Raw genomic sequence first — 21357 nt, forward strand, 5'->3', positions numbered from 1 at the left:
AGCAGTTTCGCCCGAACAGCCTGAACCGCCGGCTATGCACAAATCCTCTTCCCTTGACCCTCGTACTAATTATTCTCTTCTTCACATGGTCCACTTCTTTATTCATCCCCTAGATCGGATATAACAAACTTAATGTTGGCCAATATGCCAACTTTATAATCTTTGAATGCCTTAATTCATAGATTTATTTTACTGCCTTAATTTTGTTATGCTTACCCATTACTTTGTCTTAAGACATAAACCAATGATGAGTTGAAGTAAACTTTCCGCTAGAAGAGGAATAATTCATCTGTACTGTATGTTATTAAGTAAAATTCATGGTTTTATTTTTTTTACCAAAAGAATTATGAGTATATACTTAGTATCTTTGATACAAACTCCACACCACCTTTTATCATTTGTATTAAGGTCAAGTGGCAACTCATGTCACCTTATCTACTCATGTAATTATTCTAATCAAAGTGAATGGAAATGAAATCTAACCCCTGTCCTTTTATGATATGCCAATTTGATGGTTTAGTGGACACTATAATAATGTACCAGGAGCCGCTGATCCTTGTGTTTGGGAGGGGGAGCTTATCCTTGATAATTGAATTTGAAGCTTATTTCTCCTCTGGTTCCGAGAAAACTGAGTTGTGAGCCACACCCAAAGTCCTCTACCCATCAACATTCTCTGAATGCAGCTCTCCAAACGTATTTTCATCTGACGAATGACCGTGATTAACATTGCAATTGCAGATGCCAGGCCTGATAAAATAAACAAACCTGAGAAGGGCCCTGGTCCTATTCCTCGTTTCATGGTGCCATCAATAGTTGAACTTGAACAATCCGAAAAAGATAACATTTCTTCCTGCATTTGCTTGAATTTTCCGCTCTTTATTAATCTAAGCATCCCCTCTGACATCTCTGGAACTAAAGTAGAACCCCGTGGAAACACCTATAACACAAAGCTAAAAATGGTAAAAAGACAGGTCCAAAAGCTTGAACAACAAACAAGGCTAAATAACCAAAACCAATAGTGGAAGTGAAGGGTATCGTTGATATTACAACTATAGAACCACGTAGATTACGGCATGGCCTCCACGTTGTGAAGCCTTTGCAGTATTTTGCAAGGAAAACATCGGCATAAGGCGTCAGAAGGAATGCAGCCTTTATCTTTCCACTTGATAGAGCCTTTGCATAATCATCAATTGAAGACTGAGCAATGTTCTTGATATTATTTGGCTGGAACCCTAAGACCTCTACTATAAACCGGAAGATAATAGAGTCTCCATCACAACCGATAATAGTATTTGTTATCTTGAGATTTTCTATATCCAAATAAGATGGCTCAGTCTCTGAGCTTGTTACCATGGAAGTAAAACTTGCTGTATAGGTTGAAGTGACAACCAGGATCAGGAATAACCATGGGGCCAGCACAAAATAAGTCAAGCTGCTCCTGGCAGATTCTCCTGCAATATGAACAGTTTATGAATAACTGATCAGCATTCCTTCATTCTTTGAATTATTCCCTTTCTTACTTACATTCGAAACATTTCGTTTCATAAATTAATTTTCAATCCCAATTGCAACGACGAACTAGACATAAAAAATTGAATACAAAACAAAGACCAAATCATCCCATTCCAAATTAAAATCAGTCCCATAATAACTCAGAAACAGAGGCAGCAGATTCCCCGAACAAGAGTATACAAAACAGAGTAACTCCGCTATCTTAGCCATCCCCTTTAGAACATCCACTATTGAACCAGAAAGAGCGAGCTCCACTCCTCAAGCAAAACTACAAGTTCCTATTTCTATTTACCCAAAAAAGTTACTTTCCATGATACTATAACAAACTTGGACATCCTTTATTCGTCCACAAGTAATTCAGTCATGTGGCGTCTTTGCCACAACTAGAGCTTATCTTTGTATGTTTCTTTGCCAAGTCGGTGTTTCATGCCAATAGGAGTCTCTAGCATTTACAGCTTGAGACTAATGACATATTGACTGTATGGCTAATAAAATCCACCTTTAAAAAAAAAAAGTCATGTGGCAACAGATAATGTAAGAAGTAGAAAGCAAGGTGTAGAGAGTCGCAAAAGAGAACCAGATGACAGCTAAGGACCCTAGTATTAGCTTTGGGGTTAGATCTAGGTGCTTGTATTCTACAATGTAGTGCTCAACGTTAATTCCATATAAAAAACATGCTCAAGGGCAAGGTGAAATGCGTAAATTTAAAATTAACCAAAAATAGATTATCTTACTATGTCCTCCGTAGAATAGAGTCGCAAAAGAGAACCAGAAGAAAGCTCCAACTTGTCTAGAAGGCAAGTTACCACCAGATTCATTACCAGTTCTATGTTCAACTAAGCAAATAACAAAAGCAGTGAAGACAGTCATTAATGCCAAAGTAAGCCACATCTCATCGGTGAAAGGGCTCATGAATGAAAAAACTTGGTTCAATTCAATATCTTTCCTCATCACTATCACCGGTCCTACTTCAAGATAGGGATATGAGAATTCTACAAGCTGGGACCGTTCCTCTTTAATTACTGTTAAGCCAACAGCTGCATCAAAAGTCTTCAATGTACAAAAAAGAAGTTCAAATTTCAATGAGTCAAATGATGTTCGATAGTATTTTGTCAATTTTCATATATGATCTTTTTTCACTGGATTTGGTCATAGCCTCATAGGGGATAACCACGTTATAAAGCATTTTAAGAAAAACTTTCGAAAATGTTAGCTGGAGATTAATCTATTCATATATTTACTGAGATTGAGAGCTTGCATGAATTATGAACTAGCACAATGCATGTGCAGATAGCTTGTGGAGTTAGTTTTGTGTGTTTCAGTCAGCTGCTGAAATGTCAGTAAGCATGTGAGTGTCATGCAATGCAGCCAATGCATGCATGGACTAGATTTCTGTTCATATATTTTTGTAAGTTTATTTTTCTAATTAATTCCACCTACATTTTCTGGTCATAGTAGAGCTAAAATCTACTTACATGTTTACATCACAGTACAGTTAGCACTAACAATAAGCAGCTGGAGAAGTGCACGGATAAGGAACAACAAACCTCGTGAGCAACTTCCTTCAGCAATTGATCCTCAGAACCGTAAAATGGAACCAGTTTGTAAGTGGTATTGACTGGCATCATTGCAACAGCTGCTTTAAAGATATCAATCCAAAACCCTGTTATTTGCGTTTCTCTGTGGTTCTCGTCATGACTTGTGTTGGCAAACTGCCAGGGAATCGATCTTACTGGTACGGCGATGGTTAACTCAGTATAATACTGAAGTGGCCGGGATGTCGAAAATGATAGAGTAGCAGCCATTTGAATAATCCCACCTGCATTTTGCTTTGGATGGCTATTCATGTTGAAAGTGACGATTTCTAAATCACTAACCCTGTCCGAGTTATCGTCGACAAACGTCCCAGGCTTCAACCACTGGTAATTGCCAATTACACTAGCAATTTGGCGAGTAATTTCATACATATGACGAGAAATGTAACTCGTTGAAGATTCGTTTTCCATTATTGATTTAGCCTTTGCAGGCAGAGCACAAAGTATGGTCGCTTTGGTTCTTCTGGTAACCTCATTTATTGCAGCGGTAATTGCAGCTTCATAATTTGTGACCGTACAAAGAATTGGTAAATTTTGTGAAGTCAGATTCCAGATGGCCACATAAGATTGATAAGACTCTGCAATATTCAACAGCTTCATGTTGTCAGATCTGTTGCTTTAATCATACATGCATTAATTCAACAAAGAAATACTACGTACTTTTAAAGCTTGAACCATTTTGGTAGCAAGTCATTTCTTGTAGAAAAGAATACATGATGAGCCTTCACTATTTTAGAGCAACCTTGCAAGTTGGAATACTAGCAGTAGCATATATATAAGAATAGAAGATGTAATTACAGGAGAAAATATATTGAATTAAACTTAAGCTGCAAATTGTTATCTTGGTTACTAGAGCCTAGAAACAAAACTAAATGATGAAGGAAAGGTAAAATCATAATTGATTAAAAAAATTAGTACTAACTAAAATAGACCACTAATTCTTAACATAATTGGAGTTTGATGACGCTAAGAAATAATCAAATCAAATAATTAGAAACACTGTAATCTTCCTTAGGTCAAACCTCAAGATGGATGACAGAATTTTCGAAATAGAAGTACATATCTATATATACATACCATCCAGATCTATGGGAGTAACTTTCCCATGCGAATGGTTGAATATTAATTGGATTTGGTGTGCATGTCCCCGGGCGTTACAACGCATTATACATTGATCGTCCTCGTTAACTTTCTCTTCTCCATCTCTTATCGCGCTACAATTTGATGACGGTAAAAGTAATAGCAACAGAAAGAAAAAGAGCTTGGCAAAGATGCTACTCATTTCCTCCTGCCTGAAGCTGAAATTTTTTTTTTCGATTGTTGTAATTGAATCTCCTTCCCTTTGAGTGTTGGCCATCTGTCAAGGGAAGGCGAATTTTTAATTTTGGGTCGACGTTGGACTTCCCTCGCGTCTTCTGACGTTCCTGTCATGTAATATAAAATACCTTGCGGAGCTTCCTTGCTCTTTCACTCTCTTTGGAAATTTCATGGTAATGGTTTAGGGGGTATGTTGCGTTGAAGAACCAGCATTGAGATGCAAGCCAGCTTTGAGTTGAAAATTAGCCCTCCCTTCGTAATTCTAGAAAAGAGTTTAAATTATATTAAGATGAAAAACCGTCACGTCAGGGCAACGTCAGCCGAGAGAAGGGCAAAGTTCCTGGTAATCAACGTGGTTAGGACATTTGCAGTCCTTGAATGGGATGGGAGAGTAAGTCAAAAATTGCAGGAGTTATGGGTATCTATTGGCCACGTCCACAATAAATGGAGATTGATACGATTGGCGGGTGGAAGTGGGGCAGAATGAGTTGTCGAGAGTCATACTGGCAAAATACAAATTAAAGAGAGGGCAGTTGGCTGCTGTTCATCGCTTGAAGCAGTACAGGGGTACCCTCTCCCGTGGATGATATCAACGGAGTGCACTGGAAGCTACGTTTGAAAAAGGTAAGGTGAGTCGACTGGCTAGGGGAGGGGGCGTCCTTCTGAAAGAGTAGGACCATGCTGTGCTACCGACGGGGGAGTCTTAGGGCGGGAGACTGTAACAACGGCTCAGACTAGGCTTGAGATTACTGGTGAAGTTGAAGCTGCAGATTTAGGGACAAAGCTTTTGGGTGGTTTGTTATTCTTTTAAGTAGTATGCAATGGCGATGGGGTATGTAGCATCTGGAGGCTCATGAGTGCAGTTCTTACTCAGGCAGCTTGTTTGGGTAACAGGGGTTTCACCTCTGATGCTCTCACCGAGCACTGAGGCAAGGCAGGATGTTCGGGACGGTGATGCTTCAAATTTCTCCACGTTCCTGTGGAGATATCGGCTGATCAAAAGCAACAATAGGTTTCTGTATTCCCATCTGGTGGAGGAAAGGTGGTTATATGTCAGGGGTGCGTTAGTGTGTTTATGTCTTGTTATGGCTGGACGTTCTGTGTAACATCGGGGGCTGGTTCCTGTGTTCAGGAATGGGTACTAGACGTTTAATGGTGTATTTAAAGTGGTGTGGTCAAATTAGGCCTCGTCCCTTCGAGGTTTAGGAGTTTTTAGTTTTTGCTGGAGAGGCCGAGTGACGGTTATGAATTAGAAGTTTTTCTTCTTTTTGTATCCTTTATTGACCAGTTTTCTCCAGTAACTGATTGACTATCTCAACTAAATGGTAAATAGTAAATACATACCGGAGAGGGGTAATATAAGTAAACAAATTCCCGCCGGAGAGGAACGCTGAAATCCTTTTTGTTGCGCAGGCAACAACGAAAAGGCTGAGGCCACCATCATAATGGTTGCTTCAAGAGCCCAGTTACTTGTTGGTATAAGCTGATATGGTTTCCTCCCACATATTCAACTCCTTTCTGATACATAAGCAGTACGTAGCATATGGCAGTAAGATTCATGCTAATAATTATCAGATTACAGATGCTGGAAATTCCCTGACATTTTTTTGCCTGCTAATTTGATGACTTAACCCACATGATAATGTACCAGGAGTTGTATATATATATATTTACTGATTGGAACTTATTCTTGCAAGTCGGAGCTCATTTGTTGTCTGATTATTAGGAGAGAAGAGAATTGTCAACCACACCAAAAGCCCCCTACCCATCAACATTCTCTAAATGCAGCTCTCCCAACGTCTTTTCAATAAACGAATGGCTGTAATTGCCAATGCAGTTGCTGAAGCACCTCCTGATAGAATGAACAAACCTGAAAAGACCCCAGGCCCAATTCCTTGGGGAAAAGTTTCATCAGATGTTGAACTTGAACAATTTGAAATGGATAGCGTATCTTCCTCCATTTGCTGCAATTCCCCTGCCTCCTTCAGATTAAGAATCGCCTCTGACATATCTGCAGCCAATGGAGAACCCCTTGGGAACACCTATAACACAAGATCTTAAAACAAATTAATGGTATACATATTCTTAAACCACCTGGAAGCTTGAACATGGCCAAGAAAGGCTAACTATAAAAGCAGTACTGAAAAATTTAACTGAAAGAGAATAGTTGAGATTACAAATCCAAAACTGCCTAGATTGTAGGCAGGTTCCGACTTTGCAAAGGCGCAGCAGTATCTTGCAAGGAAAACATTGGCGTCAGGCATTAATAAGAATGCATCCTTTACATTTCCACTTGATAAAGCGTTGGCACAGTCATCAACTGAAGCCATCTTTCTTATATTCTTTCGCTTGAATCCCAAACTTTTCACTAAATATGTGACGGTAAAAGAATTTCCATCAGTAGCAATAGCTGCATTTGTCTTTCTGAGTGAATCAGCATTCAAGTGAGATGGCTCGTCAGCTTGTGAACTTGCTACCATAGAACTAAGGCTTGCGGTAAAGGTCGTCGTGACAATCAGGATAAGAATTAGCCATGGAACCAGCACATAAAAAGACAATTTGTTCCTGGGTCCTGCAAATAAAAGATCTTACTCTTTAACTACTGCTGTTAAGAGCCTTTCTCGTAGCATTTTCTATTTTACTCTTCTACTATTTTTTCTCATACATTTGAAATTTTACTGCCTGTATACCTTAGTAGCATTTTAGAGAGAAACCTAGTAAATGGATTAGGCTACAATGCAAATGAATAAATAAATACTTAATACTATAAACATGAAATTCTTTGAAACAGTCTTAGAAGCGGCTCTGTTTTTCAAGAATTTCTGATCTTAAAAACTTTCCACAACATTTAAAGTATGAGCCAAAAAAAATGACATTAAACCTAATATTTATTGTAATTATAATATGCGAGGCTAGAATTTATTAAAAATAATCTCTAGAAAATTAAAGCAAAAAATATGTATGTACATGCCTGAAATTGAAATCAGAGAAAATAAAATTGACAATGAAGCAACGAAAATTTTATATGCTTTCATAAAAAGAGCAAAATAATTAAGGAAAGCAGGTGAGTGCTGCCAGAGTCATCTAAAAACAGGAAAACATAAAAATTGGATGTCAGTTTTCAAGCACTGAATTCATGGTAAATCAGCAAGGTAATAGATTGACTAATTAGTGGTAGACAAATTGTCTGGAAATTTAGACAGTGATTGGTTTAAATTATTGAATATTTAATGATATCATACTATTTTAATATGGTTCCAAATTCCAAGCATAATATATTTGATTAGTTTAGATTTGGGGAAGGGGATTCAAACCTTATTTTCTTTTACACACAGAAATCATGTTTAAGTGTAATATGCTGCATTATTTATTTATGAAGCAGATGTAATAAAGTTTGTACGGTCATCTTACTATATTCATTGAGGAGGAAAGCAAAAGGGAAGCAGACGACAGCTTCAACATGTCTAGAAGGCATTTCGTTGCAGGTTCTATGTTCAATTACTCGGATAACAAAACCAGTGAGGACAGTCATAGCTGCCATTATAAGCCACATCTCTCGAGTTAAGGGGCTCATGAACCAGAACATATCCTTCAATTCATTGTTTTTTTTCTTGACCACCATCACCAATCCTAGTTTGGCATAAGGCTGTGAGAATTCTACAAGATGGGACCTTTCTGCTGTAATTACTATACCGCCAAGAGCTGCATGAAAAGCCTTCATTACACATACAAAATCTCATCAGTCCAACTCGTGATGTTGTTTGTTATTTTATGTAGTTTTTGTTGGTGGCAAAATATAGATTAGTTAGAAGAAAGGACGAAAGAATGAAGAGTTATTGCGTATGTTTGAAAAGTAAAGCATAAAGCACTCAAGCACTATTGCGTATGTTTGAAAACCCTTCTTCCAATTGCTCTTGTTTGGCTGAGGTTTAGTTTTGTCGAACAGAGAAGTTGTTTTAGAAACTGAGTAGAAACAAGCACTAAAGCATAATCCCAAATCCTACAAAAGGGGTTCAAAGTAGATTCTTTCAAAAACCATTTTTTCCCGGACTAACATTAGAAAAGCTGGAAAGTGGATGATACTGACCTTGCGAGCAACTTCCTTTAACAATTGATCACAAGAGCGATAAAATGGAACCAGTTTGTAAGTGAAACGGTTGGGCAGAACCGCAACGGCTGCTTTAAAAACATCGATGGACAATCCTTTCAGCTGTGGTTCCTTGTCGTCGTCGTCTTGACTTACGTTTGCAAACTGCTTGAAAGTTGATCCTACTAATACCGCAACAGTTAAAACTCTTGTATGCTGTAGAGACGTTGAAAATGATAAAGTGGCAGTCATTTGAAATTGCCTACTAATTGTCTTCCTTGGGTGACTTGTTAATTCGAGGGTAACGATGTCTAAACCACTAATTACGTAGGTGGAGGAAGATTTTCCCCACTGGTAGAAGCTGATGAGTTTCACGATTTCCTGAATAGTTTTATATATGCAATGGGTCATGTAAGTCGATTGAGGAACTCTTTCCGGTATTACCGGAGATATTTCACGTAGACCACAAAATATTGTTGCTCTTGTTTTCCTGGTAAACTGACCCCATTTCAGTTTAGCTTCATAACTTGTTAATGTGCAAAAACTGACCAAGGCATCGTGATTTAAACCGTTGATGGTAGTCAAATAATAGTCTGCATTTCAATAATTGACATTGAGAGAACTCATCGAAAAGTTGTCCATATATTTTCAAACATGCAGGCTACAGCCAAGAGAGCAAATGAACTAAACGACTGAAATTCTAAATCAAGTTTATTGGGAAAATATCAGAGAGTCAAACTGCTTAAAAATTCAAAGTTGGGATTAACTTTTGCTATAAACATGTGATAGAATTTTCAGAAGGAAGAAAAATACCATTCAGTTTTGTGGGAGTAATATTCCCATGCCAGTCGAAGAAGGATAATTGGATTTGAGGTCTATCTGGAATTAAGGGTACAGAACCCAGTATCTGTATCTTCTCAATGCCTTTCTCATCCCCATGGTCTTCAGTTCTAACCTCACTGCAATCTAACGATGGTAACAACAATAAAAGAGCGACAAAATGCTTAGCAAATGTTCTACCCATTCCCTCCTGTCCCAGGCCGCAGAATTTTTGTCCATATATATATATATATTTCAACTCACAATACTTACAACTTGTTTTTTTACCATTCTCATGTTATTTTACTGAAATTGAAAAACAAAACTAAAGAAAAGTACGTCGATAACACTAATAGCAAGCAGCAAAGGTAATAACTACACTATGTACCAAAAGATGAATACAGATACATTGGATGAGGATGTTGGTAGAGATGATAGATTCAAGTTCTGATAGTTATTCCCTTTGGCTAAAACAACAAATCCATACCTGCCAGTTCCTCCAGAGTCGAATTCCCGTGCAAAAGTTTGAACTTTAAAACCATCTGACCTGGCCTGGTACTTATGCTGCAAACTACCTGTTCAGCCCTGCCCATCTTCACGGAAGCTTTCTTTTCTCTGTTGGATTGAGCCCTGAAACCTACAGACCCAAAGACATCTTCATCTCTTCCCTCAGTGCAATCTAACGACGATAACAACAGTAAAGGAGTGACCAAGAGCGTAGACAAAATTGTTATCCATTTCTTCATGCCTCCAGGCTCCAGCTAGCGAAAGATTTTCTCTTCTTTATTGAGCTAACGTCTGTTAATGGATTGCGTATTTGGAGGAAAAAAACAAAAAACTTACCCAGAATCGACCTTTTACAGTGAGTCAACGACGAACTTACCACGCGGGATCATTTCTACGAATAATCCAAGTAAATACTAGATAGTGACGGCAAACGAGTATATAATTAATTCTGAGGGAAAAGTCAGTTGGGTTAGGTTAGTTTTACCATAGATTGTAGCAGATCACCATGCCCTGCCGCTACTATTCTGGCTCCTTCTATATGTAATTTCACTATTATTTACTTTTATACATATTTCTATGTTTAAAACGAGTTTAAATTTTGTTAAGACTGAGGGTAAATAACAATATTTACTACATCAACGAGCCAATACAGATTCGTTTTCTTTTTTTGCATTTCTTATATATTAAAACCAAATTGTGTCACACCAGATTACCCTTTCTTTAGGTTTTGTATCAAAGTCCACTACTCCACTAAAAAAATGATAAATTAAGAAAAGAAATAGAGGTTTTTTTTTTTTTGCAAATGTGACCTGCTATAATAAATCAAAAGTTATGAAATTGATTTATTTCTTTAATTTTGGTTTGATTTGTTGATATCAACACAAACTCAATAGTTTCTCAATTTAAATTAAATTAAAGTATTTTTTTATTTGTTATAACTCTTAATAACTCTAAGCATTTATACTCCACTTTATTTTTCCCTCAATTATTGTGTTAAAAGTTTAAATCCGCTTCTCGGAACTCTGAATGAGGCAAGATGCCTGATCATGGAATCCTTTTTCTTATTATCATTAAAGAGTTAAAATAAATAAACTTATTAATGAATTATTTAAGTTTCCAACTTGTTAAATATTTAAAATAATGTACAAGGAGCTGCTGAGTTGTGTTTGGAAGGGGGGCTTATCCTTGGACTTGAATTTCAAAGCTCATTTCTCCTCTGGTTTCGAGGAAACAGAGTTGTGAGCCACACCCAAGGTCCTCTACCCATCAACATTCTCTGAATGAAGTTCTCCCAACGTCTTTCAATCAGACGAATGACCGTGATTAACATTGCAACTGCAGAATATACTTATCAGTATATACTTAGTATCTTTAATACAAAGCTCCACACCATCGTTATCATTTGGATTAAGCTTAAGTGGCAACTCACGACACCTTATTTACTCATGTAATTATGCTAATCAAAGTGAAGAGCAATGAAATCTAATCCCTGCCCTTTATGGTATGCTAATTTGATAGTTTAGTCGATACTATAATAATGTACTAGGAGCTGCTGAGTTGTGTTTGAGAGGGGAACTTATCCTTGATATTGAATTTCAAGCTCATTTCTTCTCAGGGTTTGAGAGAACAGAGTTGTGAGCCACACCCAAAGTCCTCTGCCTATCAACATTCTCTGGATGCAGCTCTCCCAACGTCTTTTCATCAGGGGAATGACCGTGATGAACATTGCAAGTGCAGATGTCCCGCCTGATAAAATAAACAAACCTGAGAAGGGCCCTGGCCCTATTCCTCGTTTTATGGTACCATCAATTGTTGAACCCGAACAATCTGAAGAAGATAGCATTTCTTCCTGCATTTGTTTGAATTTTCCGCTCTCCAGTAATCTCGACATTGCAACTGACATCTCTTCAACAAAAGGAGAACCCTGTGGAAACACCTGTAATACAAGACCAGAAATGGTTAAAAGACATATCCGAAAGCTGGAACAGCAAATAAGGCTAATTAATCAAAACCAATAAAGGAACTGAAGAGCATCGTTGATATTACAACTGTAGAACCGTGTAGATTACGTATTGGGTTCCACACACTGAAGCCTTTGCAGTATTTTGCAAGGAAAACATCGGCATAAGGCGTCAAAAGGAATGCAGCCTTTATCTTTCCACTTGATAGAGCCTTTGCATAATCATCAATTGAAGATTGAGCAATGTTCTTGATATTCTTTCGCTGGAAACCAAAGACCTCCACTATATAACGGAAGATAATAGAATCTCCATCACAACCGATAATTGCATTTGTTATCTTGAGGTTTTCTATATCCAAGCTAGATGACTCGGTTTCTGAGCCTGTTATCATGGAAGTAAAACTCGCTGTATAGGTTGAATTGACAACCAGGATCAGGAATAACCATGGGGCCAGTACAAAATAAGTTAAGCTGTTCCTGGGTGATTCTCCTGCAATATGAACAACTTATGAGTAACTGAACCACATTCCTTCATTCTTGAATTATTCCCTTTATTACTTACATTCGCAACTTTTCGTTTCATTCAATTTTCAATCCCAATTGAAATAAAGAACTAGACATAAGAAGTTGAATACAAAAGAAAGAGCAAATCTTCCTTCCCAATTCCAAATTAAACCAGTCCCATAATAATTCAGAAACAGAGGCAGCAGATTTACAGAACAAGATTATGCAAAAACAGTCACTCTGCTATCTTAGCCATTCCCGTTAGACCATCCATTATTGAACCAGAAAGAGCGAGCTCCATACTCCTCAAGCCACGCTACAAGTTCCTATTTCTATTTATGCAAAAAAGTTACTATAACTTTTATTTTGAATTAAATAAGTTATTATATATATATATATATATATATATATATATATATATATATTTTAGCCAAATGTCATCGTATTTTTATAATGGTTGATTTAGTCTCACTTGTGATTCTATGACACCAAACACTAAGTGGCTTGCTAATATTTCACAATGGATGATACTATAGCATGTTGATGTGATATGATAATATGATTATATAATATTTTTCACCTTCCACATTAGCTTCACACGAGTATAAAATGATAAGTGATATTTTGATTTATAACAATTAAACAACTATTAGTTTTCAAGACTTATTTGACTGAAAATAAAAATATAAGATTTTGATTGAATGCAATATAAGAATAATGACTTATTTGAATTTTCTTGAATAGTGCAGGACTTTTTTAGCATTATTCCTATAATTAATTCATACTAATCCTATATCTACCCTAACAAGAATTTAAAACACAAAAAAAGTACATGATTCCTAAAATGTGATTTGGTAACAAAAATAACAATGACTAGATTATCTGTTGGGTTTCAATACAGTAAGATTTTCCTCTTCCTTGATCTATTAACTCTCTAATAGATGAAAATCTTAATGTTTTTGTATGGATAGGAGAGTGATCTAACCTACTTTTATATAGTAAATATTTAGTCTTACTCATTATTGGATTTAAAATTTTCTATGCATACTTATATTTTTAAGCTCATGTATATATAACATTGGAGATTGGCTAAGTTTATTAAAATAAATTATTTACGAATTATAATATTATCTTTTAATAAAACCAAATTAATGTAATCTAGTTTAGGGTTACGTCTAGGTGCTTGTATTCTACAGTGCAGTTCTCAAAGTTAAGTCCTTATAAAAAAAGATGCTCGAGAAGAAGGTGAAGAAATGCTTAAATTTAAAACTAACCAAAAATAGATTTACTTACTATGTCCTCCATAGAAGAGAGTCGCAAAAGAGAACCAGAAGATAGCTCCAACTTTTCTAGCAGGCAAGTTACCACCAGATTCATTACCAGTTTTATGTTCAACTAACCAAATAACAAAAGCAGTGAAGATAGTCATTAATGCCAAAGTAAGCCACATGTCGTCGGTAAAAGGGCTCATGAATGAAAAAACTTGGTTCAATTCAAAATCTTTCTTCATCACTACCACCGGTCCTACTTCAAAACTGGGATATGAGAATTCTACAACCTGGGACCGGTACTCTGTAATTACTGTTAAGCCAACAGCTGCATCAAAAGTCTTCAATATACATAAAAAAAAAAAAAATTCAAATTTCAATCAGTCAAATGATGTTTAATAATAGTTTGACAATTTTCATATATAATCTTTTTTGCCAATGAATTTTGTCATAGCCGGAAACCCATGTAATAAAGCATTTTAAGAATTTTTTTTTCGAAAATATTAGCTGGAGATTAATCTATATATATTATTATATGTAGTTAAAATCATTTCAAAGTTTTGTGGAAATTTCTTTGTTAAAATTTTATTACATTACTCTTGTATATGCATCTGTTTATGCAGCTAATAAGACTTTGCATAATTGATTTTTTTTTCTTTTTACATTTAAAGAAGTTTGAAGGTTGAGTAAGATATTGAAACCTTAAACCAAAATTTAAAAAAAAAAAGAGTAATAATCACTACTAGATCAGGTTTAATTGTTTAACTCAACATTTTTTTTATCTTGTAATTGTGAAAAAAAAATATGATTTGAATATTTTTCCTTTCTCAAACTTTCTCATATGCACATAGAAAACAGAAAGATTTAAATAATACAAAAATCCTTGAATTATATCAATTTATGCAATTGAACGCATGCACTTTTTTAATTGTATCTTAAATAACACTTATCTTTTAATTTGTAAAAAAAAAAAAAACACTTTTTCTACATTGTATCCACACAAATTCTTAACCCATAATGAAAAATAATTGATTATGACTTAATATTAATTGGCATGATTACGCTATATGTCATATGGATAAAAAAATGCTAATAAGCAGAGGGCCCGACAATTGTTAGCTTCTAAAAATAAACAAAAATAGAAAGACTCAAGTGCATAAATTAATATATATATATATATATATATATATATAGTTTTTAGGGGGTTTTCTTGTTATTTAAGAGAAAACAAGATGACTTAAGACATGTGAAAATGTTAATTAGAACCTCATTCTATTTATCATTTCACATCTATAAATTTTTGTAAGTATATTTTTTTAGTTTCACCTAAATTTTCTGGTCGCAGTGGAGCTAATAAGATATACTTACATGTTTACATCATAGTAGAGTTAGGACTAAAAATAAGTAGCTGGAAAAAGAGAAGGGATAAGGAACAATACCTTGCGAGCAACTTCCTTGAGCAATTGATCATCAGAACCGTAAAATGGGACCAGTTTGTAAGTGGTATTGATTGGCATCATTGTAACAGCTGCTTCGAAGATATCAATCCAAAACCCTGTTATTTGTGTTTCTTTGTGATTCTGGTCATGAACTGTGTTGGCAAACTGCCAGGGAACCGATGTTACTGGTACGGCGACGGTTAACTCTGAAAAATACTGAAGTGGACGGGCTGTCGAAAATGATAAAGTAGCTGCCATTTGAATAATCGCACCTGCATTCTGCGTTGCAGGGCTATTCATGCTGAAAGTGGAGATGTTTAAGTCACTAATCCTGTCACCACAATAAGACAGGGTTTTTTGGAAGAAATATTTTTCATCCAAAAAACGTTGTGAGAAATAGTATACTTTGACAGTCGGATTTCTAGTAGATTTCCGACGAACACCATTTCCCAACTCCTTGTAGACAGTCCTCCCAGACTTAAAACAATCGTAATTGCCGATTAAATTAGCAAGTCCGCGAGTGATGTCATACATATATCGAGACATGTAACTCGTTGAAGATTCGTTTTCCATTGTTGATTTAGCTTTTGCAGGCAGAGCACACAGTATGGTCGCTCTGGTTCTCCTGGTAACCTTATTTATTTCTGCAGAAAGTGCATCTTCATGATTTGTGACCGTACAAAGAATTGGCAAATCAAGTGAACTCTGATTTCTGATGGCCACATAAGATTGATAAGACGCTGCAATATTCAACAGCTTCATGTTGTCAGATCTGTTGCTTTGATCAAACATGCATTAATTCAACAAAGAAATATTGCGTGCTTTGAAAACTTGAACCATTTTGGTATCAAGTCATTTCTTGAAGAAAATAATACATGATGAACCTTCAATATTTAGAGCAAACTTGGAATACTGGCATAGTGGCATTAGATACATACATATATATATATATATATATATATAGACTATGTAATTACAGGAGAAAAGAAATTGAATTAAATTTAAGCTGCAAGTTGTTATCTTTAGTTTCTAGAGTCTAGAAACAAAACTAAAGGATGGAGGGTAAAATCACAAATTCGCAATTGATTAAAAAACTAATAACTAAAATATACCACTAATTCTTAACTTAATTGGAGTTTGATGACTCTAACTCTTCCTTAGGTAAGAGCTTAAGATGAATGACAGAATTTTCGACACAAAATTGTAGAAAAGAAACAAAAGTTCATATACATACCATCCAGATCTATGGGAGTAAATTTCCCTTGCGCATGGTGGAATCTTAATTGGATTTGGTCTGCATCTCTGGAGTTCCAACATGTACACTTCGTAGCTTTCTCTTTTCCATCTGTTATCCCGTTACAATTTGATGACAGTAATAGTAATAGCGGAAGAAAGAAAAAGAGCTTGGCAAAGATGCTACTCATTTCCTTCTGCCTGAAGCTGAAACTTTTTCCTCTTGTTGTAATTGAATCATCCATTCTTTTGAGTTTTGGTCAACTAGTAGCATGCTCTTTCCCATATTAAATCAACCCTTATCAGTCATACTCACCTTACCCAAGTTAATTTATCTAAAATTTTAATAATCAATTATAAAAAAATAGTAACTAAAAACAAAAAGGTGTGATGTGGATCGGGTTTTGATTTAATTGTTATAGGAATATACTATCAGTTAAGTTGTAACCTTTTGAAAATGATTAATTTGATGTTTGTAGAAAAAAAAATTATAATTGTTATATTATTTTTTTCTTAAATTTTATTAAAAATGGAAATTATTCAAAGCGGGGTAAGATAAAACGAATATTGTGATGTATTCAATATTTGTCTATTTGAGCTGTCTGATTGGATAGGCCAAACCAGTTGAATTGTTATTCTTTGCACCTAAGACAACAAACCCGTGCGTGCCAGTTCCTCCAGCGTAGAACCCCCGTGCAAATGATGGAACATTAAAACCATATAATTTGGTCTGGTACTTATGCTGCAAAAAACCTGTCCAGCCTTGCCCATCTGCCCGGAAACTTTCTTTCCTCTGTCGGATTGATCCCTGGAACCGACAGAACCAAAGAATTTAACGACGAGAACGACAGCAAAGGAGCGACCAAGAGCGCAGACAAAATTGTTATCCATTTCTTCATGTCGCCAGGCTCCAGCTAGCTAAAGATTTTCTCTTCTTTATTGAGCTAACGCCTGTTAATGGTTTGCTATTTGGAAGAAAAAAAACAAAAAAGAACTCACCCAGAACCCACCTTTTACAATGAGTCAACGATAAACTTACCACACGGGATCATGCCCTCAAATAATCCAAGTAAATACTGAGGGAAAAGTCAGGTGGAGAAGGGGTTCGTTTTACCATATATTGTAGCAGGTCACCATGCCCAGCCTCTACTATTCTGGCTCGCTCTAAATATATGTAATTTCACTATTATTTACTTTTATGCATATTTCTATGTTTAAATATTCTTCTCCTAACTCTGAATGAGGCAAGGTGCCTGATCATGGAATCCATTTCCTTGTTCTCATTAAAAAGTAAAATAAATCAACTTATTAATAAATTATTTAAGTTTCCAACTTGTTAAATATTTTAAATTTTATCTTAAATTCATTGTCAATATGTGAGTACTTCTTCTAGTAACGAACTGAAATCAATTTAAGTATATATTTTTATTTAAAAAATTAAGCATATATTTTAATAATTATGTCAAAATTACATTTTTTTCAAAAGGTGATTTTATTAACATTAAACAACCATGTTAATCCAAATCTCGTACCGTTTGTTAGAGACTCCTAGTGGCATGATGAAACTGTTTTGTGCAGAAGCAGAATACTTACATTTACAAAAAGAGATATTATCTTAGAGATCAGCTGCAATCTCCTAACCCAAGTGAGCTGAAAGATCCGCAAGAAGCTCTCTACCCTTTTCCTAATGGCCTGTGCTAAACATAGAAAGAGCAAAATCCAAAAAGATCAGGCACCACAAGCCTCTAGCCCAAAGACCCAAGAACAAGAAGAGCAGCCTCAAGACATCGGCGAGAGTAGCCTCTCCTCCAGTCAAGAACATAAAAAGCATTAAAGAAACAGTCAAAACAACCAAGACGAGACCCGAAAGCACACCAATTGGATGATGCAGCTGAGGGACAACAGGCCTAGCAACAAGAGCTATTTAATCACAAGCTCAAAGACATCAGACTCGGCAGCACGTCCTAGAACCCGCAAAAAAGGAACCAAAGAGAAAAGAAACATGCCCATACACAAAACCAGGGGCACCCAAAGAAGAGAGAGTCATGCAGCAGCAATTCTTTTAATATTTTTAATAAACATTATATTTGAGTGTAAGGTTCAAGAAAGAAAATATCAATCCAGTATAAGGAAGAAAAGGACTTCTCAAGTATATAATTAGCATCTCAAAAACAAACCCCACACCAACTTTATCATTTGGATTAAGGTCATGTGGCAACCCACGCCACCTTATTTACTCGTGTAATTATGCTAATCAAAGTGAAGGGAAATGAAATCTAACCCCTGCCCTTTTTGGTATGCTAATTTGATGGGTTAGTCGATACTATAATAATGTACCAGGAGCTGCTGGGTTGTGTTTGGAAGGGGGAACTTATCCTTGGACTTGAATTTGAAGCACATTTCTCCTCTGGTTTCGAGGAAACAGAGTAGTGAGCCACACCCAAAGTTCTCTACCCATCAACATTCTCTGAATGTAGTTCTCCCAACGTCTTTCAATCAGACGAATGACCGTGATTAACATCGCAATTGCAGATGCACCGCCTGATAAAAAAAACAAACCTGAGAAGGGGCCTGGTCCTATTCCTTGTTTCATGGTGCCATCAATTGTTGAACCTGAACAATCCAAAAAAGATAGCATGTATCCCTTCATTTGCTTGAACTTAGACATCTCTGAAACAAAAGGAGAACCCCGTGGAAACACCTGTAATACAACACCAAAAAATGGTAAAAAGACATGTCCGAAAGCTTGAACAACGAAAACAAAGGCTAAATAACTAGAAAGCAGAGTAAAGGAACAGAAGAGCATCGTTCATATTACAATTGTGGAATCGCGTAGATTACGGATTGGTTCCCACGCGCTGAAGCCTTTGCGGTATTTCTCGAGGAAAACATCGGCATGAGGCGTTGAAAAGAATGCAGCCTTTATATTCCCAGTTGATAGAGCCTCTGCGTAATCATCGATTGAAGATTGAGCGATGTTCTTGATGTTCTTTCGTTTGAACCCAAGGGTTTCAACTAAATAACGGAAGATAATAGAATCTCCATCACAACCGATAATAACATTTGTTATCTTGAGGTTTTCCATATCTAAGCAAGGTGGCTTAGTTTCTGAGCTTGTTACCGTGGAAGAAAAACTCGCTGTATAGGTTGAAGTGACAACCAGGACCAGGAATAACCATGGGACCTGCACAAAATTAGTTAATCTGTTCCTTGGTGCATCTCCTGTAATATGAAAATTCAAAAACTGATCAGCACTCCTTCATCCTTGAATTGTCATAGATTGTAGTATACAATAATAAAAAAATTCCATGATCAAGTATTTAAAGTTTAACTCCAGATGCATTAACATGGTTATCTTACTATGCACAAAGAATAGCAGAGCTTCTACCAAATTAGGCCCATCCTCGTTCTGCCCTTCAATTATCCAGGTAACAAATCCTGTAAATACACTCAAAGCTACTAAAGTAAGCCACATCTCTAGTGTGAAGGGGCTTAGGAACCACCAAAATCTGTCCAATTCGTTGGGTTTTGCCTTAACTACCATCGTGAACCGTGATTCCGAACGTCGCTGATAGAATACCCGAGGCTGGTTATGATCTGCTGTAATTTCTATGTCACCAACCGCTCTATGAAACCACTTCTTTATATATCTATGCGATACCTATATCCAAGAAAAAAAAATCCCATTTATATATAGAGATTAAAGACAGAAAATGGACAAGGCTTTCAAGGCTTGAAGATCCTAGAAAAGTTGCCATGTATTGGTTGGGGAATTTAGCCATATACAGTTGTGTCAAAGACCTAACTGCTGAGTTTCATTTTCTTTTCTCATACAGTTTAACATGATCAATGCTTAAATTTTACTTATCTTTTCAAGAAAAAAAACTATGGGGAGCCCAAAAAAGAATGGGAATCTGACCTCAACGACAACCTTCTCAACCAGTTCATCAAAAGAGTTATAAAGCTCTGTGAGTGTTCTGTAGTTCTTGTCATTAATATTTACGCTCAAAAACTGGGTAGTATTTGATATCACCAGTGCCCCGTCGATCATCTTATTTCCGGCGCCACCGGAACTCGAGTCCTGGCTTCTGTAGGTTCCACGAAATGTATTGTTTATAGTGCCTAGAAGTGGCGAGGACGTTGTTGAGAGTGATATAGGGTCATCCATTATAATAAGGGCCCAAAGCTTCCGCATCTTGTTGTTCGAACAGTAAGTTAAAACGAGGGTGACAATATCTATATCATCCATGTGGCCTTTTTTGTCTCCGTAGAAAGCTTTTTACCGGTTGAAGGAACTAATTAGTGCGCTGAAGCAGCTTAAGTTTTATATATGCAGTTAAATTATGTATTTTCTTGAACAGCACTAACCTGAAAGTACTACCGGAGTAGAGTTACCGTACAAATCTTGGAAGGTTAACGCCATTTTAGGTCCAGTTATGCCGTTAAAACCGCGTATGCTCATCTCCCAAGCAATATGCTGTTCTTGTTGGAACTCAACTGAAGAACTGAAACTGCAGTCTGAAACTGCACGAGAAGAATCAGGGAACTCACCACCACCTGCTGTATCTCCTATCCCTGTACTGCAATTTATTGATGGAAACAGAAGTAGTAGTGCAAGACTCACCAAGAGCAAGGCAAAAACCATTTTGCTATCCATTGCTTCGCCTAAATTTCTCTTTTTTGTTCTAACTTTTCTTGGTGCCAAATGTGAAAATCAAAGTGAAGATTACTGCTATAGCGCTATGGTTTTCGTAGTCATTATTTCGGTACCAAGTCAATTTGCATAGGCCTGGTCACTCGGAAATTTCCCTTGAACGGAAAAGTCAAGGGAGACCAGAAAAGCTGGCTGTGGGTGGGTTCATGTTTAATATCACAAATCAAGTGATGAAATTATTCAAAATTCAAAAAAATTGTATTTAAAAATATAAAATTAAAAGATAAATATATCTTTTCAATTTTTATAAAATTCAACCTTTTTTCACATGAAAAAAAAAAAAAAAAACTACATCAACTCATCAAGAAGAAAAATGTCAATTGAGTATATGGAAAGGCCTATTCAAGATGGAAAAATGGACAACAAAAAAAAGGCCTTAGCCCAAGCTAAAAAATGGGCCTT

At 36.2% G+C, this 21357-nt stretch overlaps 3 protein-coding genes and 1 pseudogene across 8 annotated transcripts; all 4 read right to left on the bottom strand.

The window, feature by feature from the left end:
* Window positions 1-301: 301 nt before the first annotated feature.
* Window positions 302-4744, bottom strand: LOC18611125 (glutamate receptor 3.5-like). 2 transcript variants are annotated; one of them, XM_088806690.1, is made up of 5 exons: window positions 4185-4744; window positions 3060-3685; window positions 2247-2562; window positions 1051-1451; window positions 302-937 (listed from the first exon to the last, which is right to left on the bottom strand). In XM_088806690.1, the coding sequence occupies exons 1-5, from the start codon at window positions 4462-4464 to the stop codon at window positions 527-529; spliced, it is 2034 nt and encodes a 677-aa protein (XP_088662816.1). In that variant the 5' UTR covers window positions 4465-4744; the 3' UTR covers window positions 302-526. The 2 variants fall into 2 exon arrangements, with proteins under 2 accessions (XP_088662816.1, XP_007047253.3); XM_007047191.3 differs by having other exon boundaries at window positions 1048-1451; window positions 4185-4722.
* A 922-nt stretch (window positions 4745-5666) lies between these two features.
* On the bottom strand, window positions 5667-10148 carry LOC18611126 (glutamate receptor 3.2-like). 4 transcript variants are annotated; one of them, XM_018113952.2, is made up of 6 exons: window positions 9818-10145; window positions 9325-9477; window positions 8512-9104; window positions 7836-8139; window positions 6602-6996; window positions 5667-6466 (listed from the first exon to the last, which is right to left on the bottom strand). In XM_018113952.2, the coding sequence occupies exons 1-6, from the start codon at window positions 10074-10076 to the stop codon at window positions 6203-6205; spliced, it is 1968 nt and encodes a 655-aa protein (XP_017969441.2). In that variant the 5' UTR covers window positions 10077-10145; the 3' UTR covers window positions 5667-6202. The 4 variants fall into 4 exon arrangements, with proteins under 4 accessions (XP_017969441.2, XP_088662823.1, XP_088662822.1 ...); XM_088806697.1 differs by having other exon boundaries at window positions 8512-8693; window positions 9818-10144; XM_088806696.1 differs by having other exon boundaries at window positions 8512-8696; window positions 9818-10144.
* Window positions 10149-10915: 767 nt separating this feature from the next.
* LOC18611127 (glutamate receptor 3.2-like) lies at window positions 10916-16492 on the bottom strand (annotated as a pseudogene). Its single transcript, XR_016025306.1, has 5 exons — window positions 16243-16492; window positions 15009-15748; window positions 13595-13910; window positions 11884-12287; window positions 10916-11773 (listed from the first exon to the last, which is right to left on the bottom strand). The product of XR_016025306.1 is annotated as a glutamate receptor 3.2-like (transcript).
* Window positions 16493-18287: 1795 nt separating this feature from the next.
* LOC18611128 (glutamate receptor 2.9-like) lies at window positions 18288-21064 on the bottom strand. The gene is made up of 5 exons (XM_007047194.3): window positions 20610-21064; window positions 20161-20516; window positions 19602-19902; window positions 19060-19463; window positions 18288-18942 (listed from the first exon to the last, which is right to left on the bottom strand). Exons 1-5 carry the CDS (start codon window positions 20896-20898, stop codon window positions 18613-18615), a joined length of 1680 nt encoding a protein of 559 aa, XP_007047256.3. The 5' UTR covers window positions 20899-21064; the 3' UTR covers window positions 18288-18612.
* Between the last annotated feature and the right edge of the window lie 293 nt (window positions 21065-21357).

Source organism: Theobroma cacao, chromosome 1, assembly GCF_053813885.1.
Source record: "Theobroma cacao isolate CCN51 chromosome 1, ASM5381388v1, whole genome shotgun sequence".
Classification (NCBI taxonomy): Eukaryota; Viridiplantae; Streptophyta; class Magnoliopsida; order Malvales; family Malvaceae; genus Theobroma; species Theobroma cacao.

Excerpts from the sequence above, each read along its gene's own strand:
- LOC18611125 (XM_007047191.3), bottom strand. The coding sequence starts at position 4,464 with ATGGCCAACACTCAAAGGGAAGGAGATTCAATTACAACAATCGAAAAA. Across the intron at positions 3,686-4,184 it reads TACTCCCATAGATCTGGATG|AGTCTTATCAATCTTATGTG; the intron begins GTATGTATATAT and ends TGAATATTGCAG. Across the intron at positions 1,452-2,246 it reads TCTATTCTACGGAGGACATA|GAGAATCTGCCAGGAGCAGC; the intron begins GTAAGATAATCT and ends TTCATATTGCAG.
- LOC18611126 (XM_018113952.2), bottom strand. The coding sequence starts at position 10,076 with ATGAAGAAATGGATAACAATTTTGTCTACGCTCTTGGTCACTCCTTTA. Across the intron at positions 6,997-7,835 it reads TTTCCTCCTCAATGAATATA|GACCCAGGAACAAATTGTCT; the intron begins GTAAGATGACCG and ends TTTTATTTGCAG. Across the intron at positions 6,467-6,601 it reads ATCTAGGCAGTTTTGGATTT|GTGTTCCCAAGGGGTTCTCC; the intron begins GTAATCTCAACT and ends CTTGTGTTATAG.
- LOC18611128 (XM_007047194.3), bottom strand. The coding sequence starts at position 20,898 with ATGGATAGCAAAATGGTTTTTGCCTTGCTCTTGGTGAGTCTTGCACTA. Across the intron at positions 20,517-20,609 it reads TACTCCGGTAGTACTTTCAG|CTTTCTACGGAGACAAAAAA; the intron begins GTTAGTGCTGTT and ends ACCGGTAAAAAG. Across the intron at positions 19,464-19,601 it reads TCTGCTATTCTTTGTGCATA|GAGATGCACCAAGGAACAGA; the intron begins GTAAGATAACCA and ends TTCATATTACAG.